At 41.6% G+C, this 18351-nt stretch overlaps 2 protein-coding genes across 4 annotated transcripts in view; both read left to right on the plus strand.

The window, feature by feature from the left end:
- The first annotated feature begins 983 nt into the window (after positions 1–983).
- Positions 984–12196, plus strand: eif2s3 (eukaryotic translation initiation factor 2, subunit 3 gamma). Its single transcript, XM_078280567.1, has 12 exons — positions 984–1088; positions 1968–2031; positions 2135–2262; positions 2658–2779; positions 5428–5522; positions 5619–5777; positions 6370–6504; positions 6733–6827; positions 7224–7368; positions 8587–8756; positions 9091–9263; positions 11743–12196. Exons 1-12 carry the CDS (start codon positions 1020–1022, stop codon positions 11804–11806), a joined length of 1419 nt encoding a protein of 472 aa, XP_078136693.1. The 5' UTR covers positions 984–1019; the 3' UTR covers positions 11807–12196.
- Positions 12197–13494: 1298 nt separating this feature from the next.
- lrrc31 (leucine rich repeat containing 31) overlaps positions 13495–18351 on the plus strand; it is a 155164-nt gene continuing 150307 nt past the window's right edge. For 2 of the 3 annotated variants that reach the window (XR_013503837.1, XM_078280824.1), the window contains exons 1-2: positions 13495–13835; positions 15081–15251. Coding sequence is in view for 2 of the 3 variants with exons in the window: in XM_078280824.1 (XP_078136950.1) it covers positions 13823–13835; positions 15081–15251 (184 nt within the window). In the remaining variant the exon portion in view is untranslated. Of the gene's footprint in view, positions 13836–15054; positions 15252–18351 lie in introns of all 3 variants that reach the window. The other variant, XM_078280826.1, reaches the window with a different exon arrangement.

The following is an 18351-nucleotide window of genomic DNA, read 5'->3' on the forward strand; positions in this document are numbered from 1 at the left end:
ATTTCCCAGTTTGGGATTAATAAAATCTATCTATCTATCTATCTATCTATCTATTTATCTATCTATCTATCTATCTATCTATTTATCTATCTATCTATCTATCTATCTATCTATCTATCTATCTATCTATTTATCTATCTATCTATCTATCTATCTATTTATCTATCTATCTATCTATCTATCTATCTATCTATCTATCTATCTATCTATCTATCTATCTATCTATTTATCTATCTATCTATCTATCTATCTATTTATCTATCTATCTATCTATCTATCTATCTATCTATCTATCTATCTATCTATCTATTTATCTATCTATCTATCTATCTATCTTTGGTCTTGCATTATCTGGGTGTCAATTCTTGAGGAACAAAATATATTTGCGTAAGTATCTAGTTTTAGGCCCGTTATTACGCTGTAATAGTTAATGTTGTGTTTATTCACATATGGACTTGCCGTTAGTCACATTTCAAATTATTTTACAAAACAACAAACCTAGGGGCAGCCCAGCATTTCAGGATTTGTTACAGAACTACACACACACCACAAAACAAAACTACAAAAGCTCCTTATGGCGTCACTAAACAGCGACGGACCCGACCCATGAATTAAAAACATGTTTCACAAACATATTTCTTTATTTTTAGGAGCAGGAAAACAGATCAAAACTCTGGGCCTGTTCGGTATTAAACGGTTGTTAACGGCATATAAACTACATCAGCTTTATTACGTAAAATTTATTTTATAGTAAAAAAAAAAAAATTGCATCAGACCCCGTTGCATCTACTTGGATGAGTCACGCGAGTTTCAAACCACGTCTTTGTCATTTGTCAGAGAAAATAAATATATAACAGATGTCTTTTTTTTTTTTTAAATATTTGTGATTTTGTACTAACAATACAAAAAAGGAACATAATTTGATGTAATAACTGATTGTTGGAAAAGGGAAAGAGCCGTTTTTAGCGGTTGATCAGGCATTCGGCGGAGCCTCCTTCTTCATTCCCTTTTCATTCAAGATGGCGGGTGACGAGTCTGGTACAACGCTTGGTCAGCCTCATCTGGCTAGACAAGACCTTAGTTCTTTGGTAAGTGTCAGTTTAACTGCTTTTACAGCTTTGTGTTTTAATGTTTGTGGCTGTCGGTCCGTCGTGATGCTAAAACGGTTACACAAAAGGTGGACATTGTAACCGCTAACGGTCGCCAGTGCTGCGCCGCCACCACCACCCGGCACATGACGGGAGGCCTAGCGGGGCGGAGAGCTAATACACACGCTTTACTTCTACAACAAGGTTACATTCGTTTTTATCAATATGTCAAAATGAGACAAACGTTTGAATTTAAATATGTATTTACAGCGCCATAATAGTCGCCGTTTGTGTTATACGTCAGTAATGTCTGCTTATCCCAACTGGAGCAAAACGTTAGCATCATATGCTAAATTGAAGTAAAATCTATTAAAATGTTAATGGAGTTCGTAACGGTGATGGCAGCAGAGACGTGGTTCAGAATTATTACACATTTTTATAGGCGTTCATCTGATTTGACCATGTGAAGAGGGGAAACATTTTAGCTAGTATATATCGCCATGAAACTTCCCTAGTTGATGACTTAAATTAAGACAATTATTTTCTGTATTACTACAGGTGTAGTTATTATAAGTTTTCTGAAATGTTATGTTTTAAATATGCAAACTAAGCATTATCTTATCAAATGTGCGCAGACTTATCCATAACATAAATGTGAACATTGGATAAAGCTAGGTTCAGACTTGTCAGATTTAACTTTGAGTGTCCACTTCACATGCAGAGTCAGTGTTTGTGTGTCTGTCTCTGTGCCAGGCCCCCTTTGTTTCTATTGACCTCCAGGATTAAAGATGTAGGCAGCGCTGCTCTGCTCACCGTGAAAACACGTCAAATGTCTGTTTCAGTGTGCTATGAGTCTAATGTGAGTTGTACTCTTGGCAGGATGTGTCTACTCTGACGCCTCTCTCTCAGGAGATCATCAGCAGACAGGCCACCATCAATATTGGTATGTGATCAGGCAAATGAGGATCCGATTTTGTGTCTTTTAGCATGTTAGAAATGACAAATGAGGACCGCTTGTTTTGACTCCTGTCTCCCTTCTCTCCTAGGCACCATCGGTCATGTGGCCCACGGCAAGTCCACAGTAGTGAAGGCCATTTCTGGTGTTCACACTGTCAGGTTCAAGAACGAGCTGGAGAGAAACATCACCATCAAGCTAGGATATGCTAACGCTAAGGTAGGGGGAATGGGGATTGTTTTTTCTGAGGGTAATCCGGACCTTTCCTGTCTAACGAATGCCTCTTTGTTTTTTAATTTTTAAAGGAAAGGCCTGAATGATTTTGGCCGTTGCCTATTTTGACATTTTCTAAATCCTAAATTGGAATTGGATCTTTTATTCATGCATGCACAATATTAAAGATGTGCGGTACATATTATTTCTGGTTAAACATTATAGAAAAACAAAGAAGTAAAGTTGATTAATCACTTCAGTTAAGTAGCTCTGGGTGCTAAGAGGGCATAAACATTTTAAATGGAGTACTGTTCTTCGTTTCGTATTCATGCACAAGTCTTCAGATTTCCACTTCACTTGGAATGCGTTAAAAGTGCTTCGACACTTCCATGTTTTTGTAGGTCTATAAGCTGGATGACCCCAGCTGTCCCAGGCCAGAGTGTTACAGGTCGTGTGGCAGCAGCACTCCTGATGAGTTTCCCACAGACATCCCCAACACCAAGGGCCACTTCAAGCTGGTCAGGTAAGGCTACATCTACACTGCTACGTATTCTTTTGTAAGCGGCGCGTTGAGAAAAAAATGTCTACGTCCACACGAGAGTTTTAGCTCCAGTAGCAGAACTAATCTCCATCCATATTAACACGTCTGACAACACCTATCACATGACCGCGGTGTAAACAGGAAGCAGACTGACTGACGTTACTTCTGCGGTGAAAAATCATGGACGTATAAGTTGAAATACTTTGGAGAAAGAACGACAATGTTGAAAAATAAGAGCAGGGATTTATAAGCTTGGACAACATGTACGCATTTTTTGTACTTTGCACGCATTTTGACCCTTGAGTACGCTTGTACGATTCGCTGCTCTCTATGTACGCATTTTGTCGCCGGTTTCAGTTTCTATGCAATCTACATCTATGACGTTGATTCTGCCGCTGAGCCACAGAGTGTAAGTGGAGTGAAAAGCTTTCAGCCAATCAGAGCGCTGCATTTTAACCCTCCGCCCACCTACCTAGGAATTAATGTTTAGTCTTGCTACACCTAATATTAATTACATTTTATCAGCGGTGGAAAGTAACTTTAGCCTACCGTAGGCTACTTCGATTCAATTGTAAGGTGCTTTTAATTGGGTATTTTTCATATAATCGTACTTAGGCTACTTCTAGTCCACCACAATTCAGAGTCAAGTAGACTATTGTACGTTTCACGTTACTATTTTATAGCTTTAGTTACTTTGCAGCCTCAGATTAATAATACAAAATAATATGAATAAATTATGATATATTAAAGTGGATAAAGATGAGACTTTGTTGACCCCGTGGTGAAATTCACAAGCTACCTGCCAAGTCATTCTTCCGCTTTTATTTTGGTGAAAGTAACGCAAAAGTAGTGTAAGCGTTAGAATTCAGAGACAGTAATATTGTAATATAACTAATTACTCTCAAATGACAGTAACTAGTAATCAATAATGTATTACAATATGGCTATTTGCTAGGCCAATGTGATGGCAACTGACATAATGCAATCTCACCCATATCAACCTTTTTAAAAGCCTATCTGAAATATCTGGCCAATGTTATATATTAGCCCCCCTGGGCGCCTCCCTAGGGAGGTGTTCCAGACACGTCCAGTTGGGAGGAGGCCTCGGGGGAGACCCAGGACTAGGTGGAGGGATTATATCTCCAACCTGGCCTGGGAACGCCTCGGGATCCTCCAGTCGGAGCTGGTTAATGTGGCTCGGGAAAGGGAAGTTTGGGGTCCCCTGCTGGAGCTGCTACCCCCGCGACCTGATACCGGATAAGCGGACGAAAGATGGATGGATATATTAGCCTATAATTGTGTCTCTGCCAGGCTTCAATCTTGTGCTTTTTTAGTAGTTGCTTTAGGCCTATTTAAAGATTCTTTATGAGTAAATCATTACTTAGACTACTTCATTTCCCTTCAGTAATCAGAAGAAGGCTGTGTGTTAACCTGGTTTAACTCTCATCTATAACATAGAAATACTTAGGAATATTTATTAGCTCATTCCGCCTCCTATTAGTTACACTAACAAAAATATATATGGGCACAACATATTGGACAGGATAGAAGAAAACATTTGCGTAGTTTCACTACACGTACAGCCATTCATCCACTCCATTCCTCTACACAGTAATAATAATTTATTGTAATCTAGAAGGTAGTGATGAGCCAAACAATGTATTTTCAGGTGGAAGAAGTTTCCATGGGCTATGCCTCCTGTACAACGGTTTGCTTTCAATTTAATGTTGGGAGTGGTTGCAGTAATTGTTTAACATTTATGGTCTACTTGTATATGGTTATGGAGTCACTAATAGATATTGATTGGTGAAAGTATATTATGTAGTATGGTGTTAGATATCTCATAGGTTTCTCACTGGTGGATGGGCAACGGTGGAGCGTACATTGGCGGTGGGCTGTCGGGTGATTGCTGCGTGCGGGGGCCCGGGAGTCGGGGGGGTTGTACTCATAAAATTTCTTCAAGGTTGGCAGGTCTGGAACTGAAACTGTTGGTGAAAGGTATGTAAGCTACCTAACCGATAAGACGTCCTTTCCAAAGGTCTCCGTTTCTGGCCGTCCAGACTTCAAAGCAACCCCAGAGTTTTAGGGGCTCGGAAACACCATTCGTTTTTAAACCAAAACTTAGTAGTGTAGCTTTAGCCTAAGACTGAAGAGAGGGAGGAGGACTCTGTGTCCTAAAAGATGAGTTTGACTGTAAACTAGCCTGGATGCCAGCCGAACTTAGCCCCGCCCACAACATTTGAGATCATGAAGTTGGGTCTGGACTTGATCCGTTGTGGAGCAACTATGCTCGAACCAGAGCTGTTCGGACCAATCAAATGGTCAGGGCGGGCTTTATACGATGATGGGCAGATGATCAACAGTAACATAAAACCTGCCTTTGACTTGCAGCTTCTGTGGCGTCTGTCTCCGTTGCTCTGATTGGTTGTAGATCTAGCCAATGAGTGCAGAGGCATTTTCTTTCCTGGTTCGGTTGAAACACCCCCCATAATCACAGCCCAATGGAGCGGTATCAGACTCAGATTCTGACAAGAATCTGAGTATGATGACGTCAGGCTAACTGAAAACTGGTGAAATATGTAAAATATTTTTCCATGCATCAGTGGGACTCTTTCTTTTCGTTCTCCCAGACACGTGTCATTCGTTGACTGTCCTGGTCACGACATTTTGATGGCAACTATGTTGAACGGAGCCGCCGTCATGGATGCAGCCCTCCTGCTTATTGGTAAGTCTGTGGTTGCTTAACTCCCACCAGCAAGACAGACATGTGTTTACTCTATAGAAAGTCATCTGATTATTGTTGTCGTCTCTTGTCTGCCAGCGGGTAATGAGTCGTGTCCTCAGCCCCAGACGTCAGAGCATCTGGCGGCCATAGAGATCATGAAGCTGAAGCACATCCTCATCCTGCAGAACAAGATCGACCTGGTGAAGGAGAGCCAGGCCAAAGAGCAGTACGAGCAGATCCTCGCCTTCGTACAGGGTGAGTTGGCTTGAACTTGCATTCTAAAGAACCGGGTCCATCCGGCACGGTTTCTGCAGGGTCTTCAGAAGTCTCACGAATTGTCATATTTCAAAAACAAAATTTAAAACGCATCTTGTTGTCACGTAAGGGCCCTGTTCATGTTGCACAGAAATGTTAATTGCATTTTGTGTCCGTTAAGAGGCACAAAGCCACTCTTCAGAACATGCTCCCACAACTGGCATTTTAGCTAACTGGGAGCTCTGGCCATTAGCGGCAGCAACTCAAGTTTGCTAGCACCGATTTTGGTCGTTTTTTTTTTTCCCCCTGTCGACAGTACTCGGTGACATCTAGCGATCAAGATTCAGGTAAAAATCGGCCGGAATTCTCCTTTTTAAAAAGTCTTAAAGTATTGTGTTCTAGGTCTTAAATAATTTTAAACACATCCAGTTATTTCTTTCACTAGTCCAAATACAGCGAAATTATATTTGGACTAGTGAAAGAAATAACAATGAAAAAGAAAATACACACACACACACACACACACAGTTGAACCCGTGGCCGCTGCGTTGAGGAGTCAACCCCTGTGTGTGTGCGTGTGTTTCTCCTGCAGGCACGGTGGCAGAGGGCGCCCCCATCATTCCTATCTCAGCTCAGCTGAAGTACAACATTGAGGTTGTCTGTGAGTACATCGTCAAAATGATCCCAGTGCCCGTCAGAGACTTCACCTCCGAGCCCAGACTCATCGGTAAGACAAATCTCACAGGTCTCAGATTCTTCTGATTAACTTGTGTGTTTTCTGCTTTCTGTCTCCCTTCTCATGGTTTTAGCCTTTTAGCCACATTACACTTACATTGTTGTTCTGCTTATGCTATGAAGCATTTCACAACTTTGTGTTAACTTTATTTCACAAACGATTTATTACCACACACATTCAGACAGAGCATTTCATTAAACAAACCCTTGGGTGTTCCAGTCATCAGATCTTTTGACGTGAACAAACCTGGCTGTGAAGTGGATGACCTGAAAGGCGGCGTGGCCGGAGGAAGCATCCTGAAGGGCGTGCTCAAGGTGAGATTTGTTCTTGATACTTCATCAGAAGCAAACTGATTCACAGTTCACACACGCACATTTCAGACTGCAGCATCGGAGCACAAAAACCCTTGCAGTTTCTCCGTTTTAGAAAATTTACTTGGCTTCCGTACCAAAATAAGTGTTTATTTTACGAAATAAACCATGTCTTACACAGGATTAGTGTAGAAGTAGTAGTGGAGAAAGATGGATGTGTAGCTTCTTCACCGTTTGCTCTCTATTTGTATTGGTCTTGGGTGTGGATTACCTCCTGAAACAAGCATTGACAATAAGAGGTGCTTTAGTTTGGCTAATTAAACTAATAAACAGTTCTCTACCCCTGAAGTTGGGTGTCCCTCTAACCCGTCCTCCTCCTCCGTTCTGTGTGACCTCCAGGTGGGTCAGGAGATCGAGGTGCGGCCGGGTATCGTGTCCAAAGACCACGAAGGAAAGCTGATGTGCAAACCCATCTTCTCCAAGATCGTCTCTTTGTTTGCTGAGCACAACGACCTGCAGTACGCTGCACCCGGAGGCCTCATCGGTACGTCCACACATTTGAACTTTTTTTTTTTTTTATTCATGATTTAACCTGCAGGAGCTGCAGATTTCATGCTGATGTTTTGTGTGTTTTTGATTGTTTTGTTGTCCTAAATTAGTGTTTTTTTTTTTTTTTTGCCTCCTCTGCTGTGTTGCTGTAAGCGCTGTGACTTGTCAACTTGAAAGCCATGACCGGCTTGTTTCTGGCCAAAAACATATTGGGGCAGCATGGTGGCCCAATGGTTAGCACTGTGACCCCACTTTCTGTGTGGAGTTTGTATGTTCTCCCCATGTTTGTGTGGGTTTCCTCCGGGTGCTCCGGTTTCCCCCACCATGAAAAAACATGTTCTAGGTTCTCCAGTCAGTGCCCCTCAGATCTGGACTTGGTCCCCAGGCGCTGTAAATGTCTGCCCACTGCTCCATTTGAGGGATGGGTTAAATGCAGAGAATGAATTTCGCTACATGTATGTGACAATAAAGTACCCTTACAGTAATATTGAACATATTTAAACAAAACAACCTGTGACAAAAAACAATTGGGATAGGGCTGCAACTAAAGATTATTTTCATTATCGATTATTTTTGGTTAATGTGGCTCGGGAAAGGGAAGTTTGGGGTCCCCTGCTGGAGCTGCTACCCCCGCGACCCGACCCCGGATAAGCGGACGAAGATGGATGGATGGATTATTTTTTGGATTAAAGGTGCTGTAGGTAGGATTGGGAAGATCCAGGACTTAACCAAAAAGTTTGAACATCAACAACTTCTCAGTCCCTCCCCCCTTTCTGCTAAAACCCAAAACGGTCTCCTAAGCCCCCCCCCCCCCACAAGTGTGTGTGTGTGTGTGTGGTGATTGACACGCAGTTAGGACCCCCCCCCCCCCCCCCGGCCCTGATTGAAAAAAATTGTGAAAAGTCCAATATGACGTCCTAAAATGTCTTGTTTTGTCCACAACTTAAAGATATTCAGTTTACTGTCACAGAGGAGAGAAGAAACTAGAACAATATTCACATTTAGGAAGCTGGAATCAGATTTTAGTTTTCTTTGATTATCAAAATAGTTGGTGATTGATTCAATAGTTGACTAACCAATGGATTCACCTTCGCAGCTTTAGATTCAGACATCAATCACCAGCTCACAGAGAGTTATGAACTGAACATATTCCAAAACTAAGAGTGGCACAGACAAACCTAGTTTGAGGAAAGTAAGCTGTGTTTGTGTGCAGGTGTGGGCACTAAGATCGACCCGACGCTGTGCCGAGCGGATCGTATGGTCGGTCAGGTGCTGGGCGCCGTCGGAGCGCTGCCAGAGATCTTCACCGAGCTGGAGATCTCCTACTTCCTGCTCAGGAGGCTGCTGGGAGTCCGCACAGAGGGAGACAAGAAGGCTGCTAAGGTGAGGCATATGTAGTAGTCAAAAAAGTGAGGAATGATGTAGCTGTAAGGGCTGTATGATGCAGAAATATTGTGGAAATATTGAAGACCTTGAAACATAACATTCTTAAAAGAGAGGAGCTAATCAAAGTATGGATTCTAAAAGTTTAGCTGCAGGTGTGATTTAGTTAAATGTGACTTTTACTGAGAGTAAAAGTCACATTAGCTCTTCATGTTTCGACTTCTCGGCAGATAAACACACGTTTTTATTTAGGAGTTCTTTCTGTTTTGGTTGAGAGTTTAGTGTGCTGTTAGAAAACCCCTCCGTCATCTTTCATCTTCTCGTGTCTGTGCAGGTCCAGAAGCTGTCTAAGAACGAGGTTCTGATGGTGAACATCGGCTCTCTGTCGACAGGCGGCCGCGTCAGCGCCGTGAAGGCTGACCTGGCCAAGATCGTCCTCACCAACCCCGTCTGCACCGAGGTCGGAGAGAAGATCGCTCTGAGTCGACGTGTGGAGAAACATTGGCGGTAAGTAGGGGTGCATGATATGTCGAATCAATATCGTGATATCGCGTTGCTTAATATTATATTGAAAGTGCTGCGATGAGTATGTGATACTTAGTTTATATTGTGGAGCGCTGCGTCCCGTCCGTTGGCCAGTTTCCGTGCCACTTGCACTCGTTAGTGCACGTCAGCACACGGGGCCACTACCTGACAATCCCTATGGAGCGTACCACATTAAAATCCCTATGGAGCGTACCACGTGTGTGCATATTTCAACAGAGTGACAGTGTAAGTGAAGAAATAGACACAACAAAACGGAACGAATCAGAAGCAAAAGAAAAGTTGTCCTGTTCTCTTTATTTATTTTATACTGTTATACAGTTATGACGAAGCATAGCAATAATATAAACCTTTTTTAGGTTTTTACATTTTTATGGGGAAATGTCAGGGATATAATTTTGACAGACTGATGTTTTTGTGTTTTATTTATTCAGATCCTCATTAGGGGGTCTTCCTGGGGGGGTCTAGGTATTATGTTGCCTAACAAAGGACAAAGTTCCTGTTTGTACAATATGTTTAGACCCAGTTTAAAGGTAGTTTGATATGAAAACACATGCGTGGGGATGACTCATAGCCAACGAGCACAGAAAGATAAATCTTATTGTTCCTCTGGAGAGGTAATTTGTCTTTGGAATCCAAAACTAGTCCGTATGCTTCTGTCATTTTTTTTCATTCATTTTTGGATATATAAAAGATAGCTGCTTGCTCGTGGTGTTGGAGCAGAGAATCTGGACACTAAAAATGTGCAGTATTACCTTTTTTTGAGAGAAGCTTTTGGTTCAGGAAGCTTCATCATGACCTGACGCGCCAGATGGTTTGTTAACACCGAACCATCTGAGAAGCAATCATTGGCACCTGTTTGGGAAAGGGCGGGGGCACTTTCAAAAAAATCTCGGGCAGGTGATTGGAATCGGCCATCTGTCTATCACGTCCACCATTGTTGTTTTCAACAAACGGTCACGGCCATCACACACACCTAAACCAAGCGTTATTATGGATCCCACGCAACTTCTAGGCAAGTCCCGCCCTACGAAGCATCCCGATTGGTCGGGGTTAGGCATTGACCTCGGGTGGTTAAGATTAGGATAGCCGTATGCATGGACGCCTGGCCAATAGTAGCTGGCAGGTCTTGAAGAAGAATTATTATTATTTATACTTCTAATTTATAATCCTGCAAGGGAAATTACAATGTTTTCACTCTGTTGTTGTAATAATAATAATACACAGGCCTGAATTACACACACATGCTCAGTACCTCTACATGCACTAATGGACAGATGTCAGAGTGAGGGAGCTGCCCATGGAAAGGCGCCCCGAGCAGTTGGGGGTTCGGTACCAGTCCACCACCATACTTTGGTCCGTGTGGGAACTTGAACCCAACCCCCTACTGACTGAACCATAATAACGCCTAGACCACGCTTGTAGCATCCTCACCGGATGCTGATTGGTTCGCTCCGCTGGTAGTTGAGACGCATTACTTGAAACATGACAAGATGGATTTTCGTGTGATGCTGCGATTCTCACGGGAGAATCCAGCTGCCGTGCACGGTCACACTTCATCAAGCACCTGTAGAAATATATAAGAGTTTGAATGTGTTTTTTTTTTTTTTTTAAAAAAGCACTTTTTGCGAAGTTATTAAGCTTCTCATTCAGGATAAAGAACAAAGGAGTTTAGTAATCAGAAAGCAAAGAAGCTAACGGAGCATTTATGAATGTTTCTCTTTCCATAATCATAGTGGGTTGTTTTATGTTGAGTTCCAATACAGGCAAAACATCATTTTGAGTTTTTCTGCTTCCATAGCATGTCTTCTTTCAGACTATTGGGAGGAAAAAACATCCAAAATACACATTTAGATGTTTATTTTACCCCTCTTTGTCTATTTGTGCCTGTAAACGTCTTCTAAATTCACCAAAGGTTAGCATTAGATAATGCATTGTATGCATTTTTAAACATAACAATTTGAGAAAACTAGTCAGTTAATGTCAGTAATCAATTCATGGGGATATAATTTCTCCACCCCCCCACTCACCTGGGGTGTCTCCCCTTAAACCACACGTGTCAAACTCAAGGCCCGCGGGCCAAATCTGGCCCCTTGCTAATGTTGATCCGGCCCCTCTATACATTTAGGTTCACAATACATTTTGGCCCACCTACTTTTTGTCACTTTTCACAACTTTTTTGATGCTTTTTTAACGTTTTTGGCATTTTCTTCGACATTTTTTTGACCAAACTGTAAGTGAGAAGACTATATGAGACATACAATAATACGGTCAAAAGTCAAAGATAATTGACTTTTCCCATGACATAAAAGGAATAAACTATGTCTGGCCCTTGATGTGATTCTCATTTTCTAGTGTGGCCCTTAGGGAAGCTGAGTTTGACACCCCTGCCTTAAACGGTCTTCTTGTCGTCTGATTGGCTCCTCTCCTTTTATTTCCTCAGCCTGATTGGATGGGGACAGATCAGGAGGGGCGTGACCATCACACCCACCGTAGACGACGACTGAGGAGAGAGAAGACACTGCCGTCACCTGGACACCACAACCATCACACTCTTCTTCTTGGCCTGTTGCTTTTTTTTTTTGTTTGTTTTTTTAATTGTTTTTTTTTTTCACAAGGAGTTAAGGAAGGGAACACAACAGGACACGTCAGTGTTTTAAAGATGCCTCCTCCCTCTGCTCGTCTTCCTCAGCAGCGACATGAGGAGGTCCGATTAGGTCCAGTTCAGTCTTTTCACCTGTTTTATTTACTGCAGAAGGAGAGCGGGGGGGGGGAGGCCCTTTAGACTATCGTAACAACCCTGCAGTGAGACCTGGACCTTCATTCAGTACAGAAATGATCCTGTACTGTCCGCAGATTTGAGTCAGATCTAATAAAATACATTTGGAAGAAATGTGCTCGTCTGTGTGTCGACTTTCATTGTGTTGCAGCTGAAAATGCAAATTGACTGCAGATAAGTATTAGCCTGGTTGACACCAGACGCTTCTCAGTTGTAACTGATGCTACGTTTACACGTGGCCGGCTATTTACATAAACGGACATTTCAACCTCTCTGGTTTCAAAAATAACATCGTGCACTGCTGTCAGTTTTCAGAAAAGTGTTCGTTTACATGTACCTGTGTATATATGCTATATAAGGGCACGCCAAACCTGTAGGTGGCAGTGTAACGAGAAGCTCAAGCCCACGTTAGCCAATCAGAATAGCAACAAATCACTTCCTCTTCTCTTCCTCACTTCCTCGGCTGCCTAAACCTCCGTTTGTCTCAGTTTACGTGCAAACAAAGTTTTCCAAAATCTCCACTCTGGCCGGAGTTTTTAGAAAGACTCGTTTTCAGAAGCAAATTCTCCATTTGCGTGTAAACGAAGGGCACAAATGAAGGGAAATTGTCTCCGTTTTTAAAAATAACCATGTACGTGTAAAAGGAGTATGAGAGTGGGTCTGGGGAAGCTTCATTCACAGCCCATTTCCAAAGAGGCGTCTCCAACGGACGCCGCTCAAACGCCTCTGGGCGCAATTGGATAGTCCTCAAAACCTGCTTCAATGTCGCTGCGCTATCGTCATTGTGTAAAGCCCGCCTCAACGGTTGTGATTGGTGTAAAGCCCGCCTCAACGGTTGTGATTGGTGTAGAGCCCGCCTCAACGGTTGTGATTGGTGTAAATCCCGCCTCAACGGTTGTGATTGGTGCCTCGATTTGGAAAAAATTGGGAATGGGCTCTTGGCCAGACGGACTCGCAGGGCAAATCTCAAATTTGCCGGAAGTTGGTCAGGGTTTTCCCAGGCTAAATAAGTATTCAACTTTCAAAGGTCAAAAGGATTTAATACTCCATAACTTCATGTGTTGGTCTGCAGTATATAAAGTAAAAAAATATACATAACTTTCTGTCACCTTTCATACTAACGGTGCTTCGCATAGAAAAATTGAAACACAAACCTTTTACATATACAGAGAGCACTTTTTTTATTCTAATATCAAACACAAATGCATCCATAAATATAATCCAATGAAATGCTTCCATCTGAAATGGGCCATGTTCTTTTACTTTGAGTATATTTGTTGCTAATACTTATATACTTCTATTTGTGTGACGTTTATTGGAGTACTCAGTTCACTGAAGAGGAAATGAATCCTCGTGCACAGTGATGATGATGATGATGCCAACATTTACTGAAGGTGTTGTCGCACTTCCGGGATGATCCACCTGACGAGCACGGGACGTGACGTCATCCAGGTTTTAAACTCCGGGCAGAGAGACAAAGAGACAGAGAGAGAGAGGAGCTGATCAGTCATCAAAGTATGGATTCTTAAAGTTTAGCTGCAGATGGGATTTAGTTAAATGTGACTTTACTGAGAGTCGGTGCCGGTTTTGTGTTTTATCTAGGCTATTATCTAGTATCTCTTCATGTTGGGACTTGAACGCATCACCATGACGAGTAACAGCAGATAAACACACTCGAGTTTTTATTTATTTATTTTCTATCCTTTTCTTTTTGTTTTCGGAGCTGAGCCCTTCAAACCCGCTCATGGAGTCTGCAGGTAAGATGAGTTAACTGTTAGTAGAGGAACAATGGAAGTTTATGATCGTGCAGCAGAGATTTTACAGTGAGCCTACAGGACTGAAACCACACCGGTAGTGATTTCTGTCTTGGGGGGGGGGGGGGTTCCAGGCGTCTTCCTCTGTAGAAACAACCTTCACTTTACATCCATAATGTGTCAGATTTCCCACCGTAGGCCTACTGTCTGTAGACTAGGGTGTATTAAAGGTTTCATCCCTAGTTGCTGTGGGACCATTGGGCTGTGAGAACATAGGGCTGTGGGAACATAGGGCTGTGGGAACATAGGGCTGTGGGAACATAGGGCTGTGAGAACATTGGGCTGTGGGAACATAGAGCCGTGGGAGCATAGGGCTGTGGGAACATAGGGCCGTGGGAACATTGGGCCGTGGGAACATAGGGCCGTGGGAACATTGGGTTGTGGGAACATAGGGCTGTGGGAACATAGGGCTGTGGGAACATAGGGCTGTGGGAACATTGGGCTGTGGGAACATAGGGCTGTGGGACCATAGGGCTGTGGGAACATTGGGCTGACCCCGGTGGAAGATCTAGTAATTAAATAGTAATTTACTATACTACATTTTTGTAGTCTATTTACTTATTAATCTCTCCTTAATTTATGCCATCCTCCTCTCAAATGAAGTAAGGGTTCTGACAATGATGGAGGAGAAGTGATATTATTATTATTACATTATTTGAAGCCAAAATCCATTATTTTGAATGCTTCAATTCTAATTAAAAAAATGCACAAATGCAGTTTATTCTCCTCTTCTTATTTTGAATGAACTTTGATTAATGGTTTAGTTCTCCTATTGTATTTGATCTGGTCTGTTTGTTGTGATGCAGTAACATCTAATTTCTCCTCTAGGGATCAATCAAGTATTTTTTCTTTTCTTTTCTTACATGTTGAAGAAATGCCCTTAATCTCAAATGCCCTATTGTCCTATTTGAGTGTGTTTAATAGGAAGTTAATGGTAACTAACTACCTCTGAAGGGTCATTTATTGGGCTTAATTAAACATGCGTAACCCTGTTAACATGCACATGGTCATACAAGCCTTTCATTTCTAGAGACTCCATAAAGCAGCAATGAACAGATAACTTTAAAAACATTTTAATAATAGCATTTGTGATGAATATCCTTGATTTATTTGAGAAATAAAGTGCATGTAAAGGCTAAAGTGATGTGTTTTGGTGTGTCAGTTCATTCGAATGGCGATTATTTTCAGAGACGAGAGTCAGTCAGAGGCGTTCCCCTCTCGACCTCATCATGAGCCAGATCCGCAGGAAACGCACGGCAGCAGACAGGAAGCCGCTGGGACGCTTCCTGTCCCGAGACCGGACGGGGATCCCTGAGGACGGGGAGGCGGAGGGCAGGGAGGAGAGAGGACAGAGCTCAGGTGAGCAGGAAGGGAAGTTGCTGTGCAGCAGCCGCGATACAACGTGTGAAGAGTGCAAATATACAACTCATTAAAGGTCCCATGGCATGAAAATGTCACTTTATGAGTTTTTTTAACATTAATGTGAGTTCCCCCAGCCTGCCTATGGTCCCCCAGTGGCTAGAAATGGTGATAGGTGTAAACCGAGCCCTGGGTATCCTGCTCTGCCTTTGAGAAAATGAAAGCTCAGATGGGCTGATCTGGAATCTTCCCTTTATGACGTCATAAGGGGAAAGGTTACCTCCCTTGCTTTGCCGGCCAGAGAATTTGGCCCCCCCATGAGAGAGAGAGAGACATCATGGCTTTCAAACGAGCAAAGTGGCAGTTGGTCAAGGCTACACCCCTCTCCTCCTCAATAGCATTTAAAGCTACAGACACAGAAATGGCACATCCTAAGGAAAGCTCATTGTGGGACTGACTCTAGTGGCTGTAATTCTGCACTAAGGCTGCATTTCGGGAAAGAGACTTCAGATACAGTATTAGGGGACCACTAAGGCCTATATAAAAGAGACTTCAGATACACTATTAGGGGACCACTGAGGCCTATATAAAAGAGACTTCAGATACAGTATTAGGGGACCACTAAGGCCTATATAAAAGAGACTTCAGATACAGTATTAGGGGACCACTAAGGCCTATATAAAAGAGACTTCAGATACAGTATTAGGGGACCACTAAGGCCTATATAAAAGAGACTTCAGATACAGTATTAGAGGACCACTGAGGCCTATATAAAAGAGACTTCAGATACAGTATTAGGGAACCACTAAGGCCTATATAAAAGAGACTTCAGATACAGTATTAGAGGACCACTAAGGCCTATATAAAAGAGACTTCAGATACAGTATTAGGGAACCACTAAGGCCTATATAAAAGAGACTTCAGATACAGTATTAGAGGACCACTGAGGCCTATATAAAAGAGACTTCAGATACAGTATTAGGGGACCACTAAGGTCTATATAAAAGAGACTTCAGATACAGTATTAGAGGACCACTGAGGCCTATATAAAAGAGACTTCAGATACAGTATTAGAGGACCACTAAGGTCTATATAAAAGAGACTTCAGATACAGTATTAGGGGACCACTAAGGTCTATATAAAAGAGACTTCAGATACAGTATTAGAGGACCACTGAGGCCTATATAAAAGAGACTTCAGATACAGTATTAGGGGGACCACTAAGGTCTATATAAAAGAGACTTCAGATACAGTATTAGGGGACCACTAAGGCCTATATAAAAGAGACTTCAGATACAGTATTAGGGGACCACTAAGGCCTATATAAAAGAGACTTCAGATACAGTATTAGGGGACCACTAAGGCCTATATAAAAGAGACTTCAGATACAGTATTAGGGACCACTAAGGCCTATATAAAAGAGACTTCAGATACAGTATTAGGGGACCACTAAGGTCTATATAAAAGAGACTTCAGATACAGTATTAGGGGACCACTAAGGCCTATATAAAAGAGACTTCAGATACAGTATTAGGGGACCACTAAGGTCTATATAAAAGCATCCAAAGAGCACCATGTCATGGGACCTTTAAATGTTTCTTAACATGAATGCAGAACAACAGACAGAGAATAGAAAGATGTTGAAGTTAAGAGTAGAGCTGCAAAGATGAATCCATTAGTTGTCAACCAATAAATTAATCACAAACTATTTTAATAATTAATGAGTTTAAGTCTTGTGTTGTCCTCCTAGTTGAAAACTGAAAACAATTTATTTATTTACAATTTAATGTTTCTTTAATGTTTTTTCTTGCTTTATTCAACGTTTTCTACGCTTTCCCCCCAGCTACACCCCTTAAACCAACTTATTACCACAAGTTTTTCAAAATTCATGGTCAATAAACCTCATTTATATGATTTTATACAACATTTTTGAGTTAAAAAGCAGAAATTATAAAATATTTTGACAATTAAGTTAAAATCCGAGGAAGTCTTTTGTCAGAGTTTAGTCAGGAAAAGGTTTTTAAACCATTAAAATCCTTCTTTTTTTTTTCCTCCCCAAAAGCTGTAAAATATAACATGACATCCAGAATTCTATGATATTGTGAAAAACGTTGTATTGAACCAACCATGTTGTGTTTTTTGGGCAATTTGGTTAAAAGAAACCCATATTTTTTGTGTAGGGTTAAGTCATTATAGCCATAATAAAACTTCTCTGATGGGACTCTAGGGAATTACTAGAATTGTTGGGACTTTATAAATTATAGAGTGTGGTCTAGACCAGTGTTTCTCAAATGGAGGTATGTGTACCCCAAGGGGTACTTTGGAGGACTGTAGGGGGTACATGAGCGTAGTTTTTCTAAGTTTTTGTTGCTTTTTGTCACTATTTTCGACCAGTTCTTGCCTTCCTTCCTTCCTTTTTTCTACTGTCTTTTTTTCATTAGCATTTAAATGTTTTTCAGTTACATGGCTGTTGTTTGGTAGATCTAACGCTGGTCAGGGGTACTTGGCTTTTTTCCACTGCTTTTTTTTTTTTATCCAAGTTTGTCAAGGTTTTTGTCACTTTTTTCTAAGTGTTGTCTTCCTTCTTTCTAATGTGGTTTTTTTTACAAGTCTGTCGCTGTTTTTGATATTATTTTCCACCTATTCTTGCCTTACTTCCTTCTTTCTACCGACTTTTTTTCATTAGCATTTAAATGTTTTTCAGTTACATGGCTGTTGTTTGGTAGATCTATCGCTGGTCAGGGGTACTTGGCTTAAAAACACAATTCAAATGGGGTAAATTATTGAAAAAAGTTTGAGAACCACTGGTCTAGACCTGCTCTATCTGTAAAGTGTCTCGAGATAACTCGATAAATGTAATTGAGTTGATGTCAGCTTGTTCAATGGGACTATTTTCCTCTGTGACAGTATACTGAATATCTTTTTGACGACATTTGAGGACGTCATCTTGGGCCTTTTTGGAAACATTGATCCACATATTTCACCATTTTAGAGACCAAACAACTAATCCATTCATCCAGAAAAAGAATCCCCAGATGAATCGACAGTGATAATAATCATTAGTTGCAGAGAAAGGTAACAGAAGTGAAGCCTGCTGAGG

Source organism: Sander vitreus, chromosome 22 (assembly GCF_031162955.1).
Source record: "Sander vitreus isolate 19-12246 chromosome 22, sanVit1, whole genome shotgun sequence".
Lineage (NCBI taxonomy): Eukaryota > Metazoa > Chordata > Actinopteri > Perciformes > Percidae > Sander > Sander vitreus.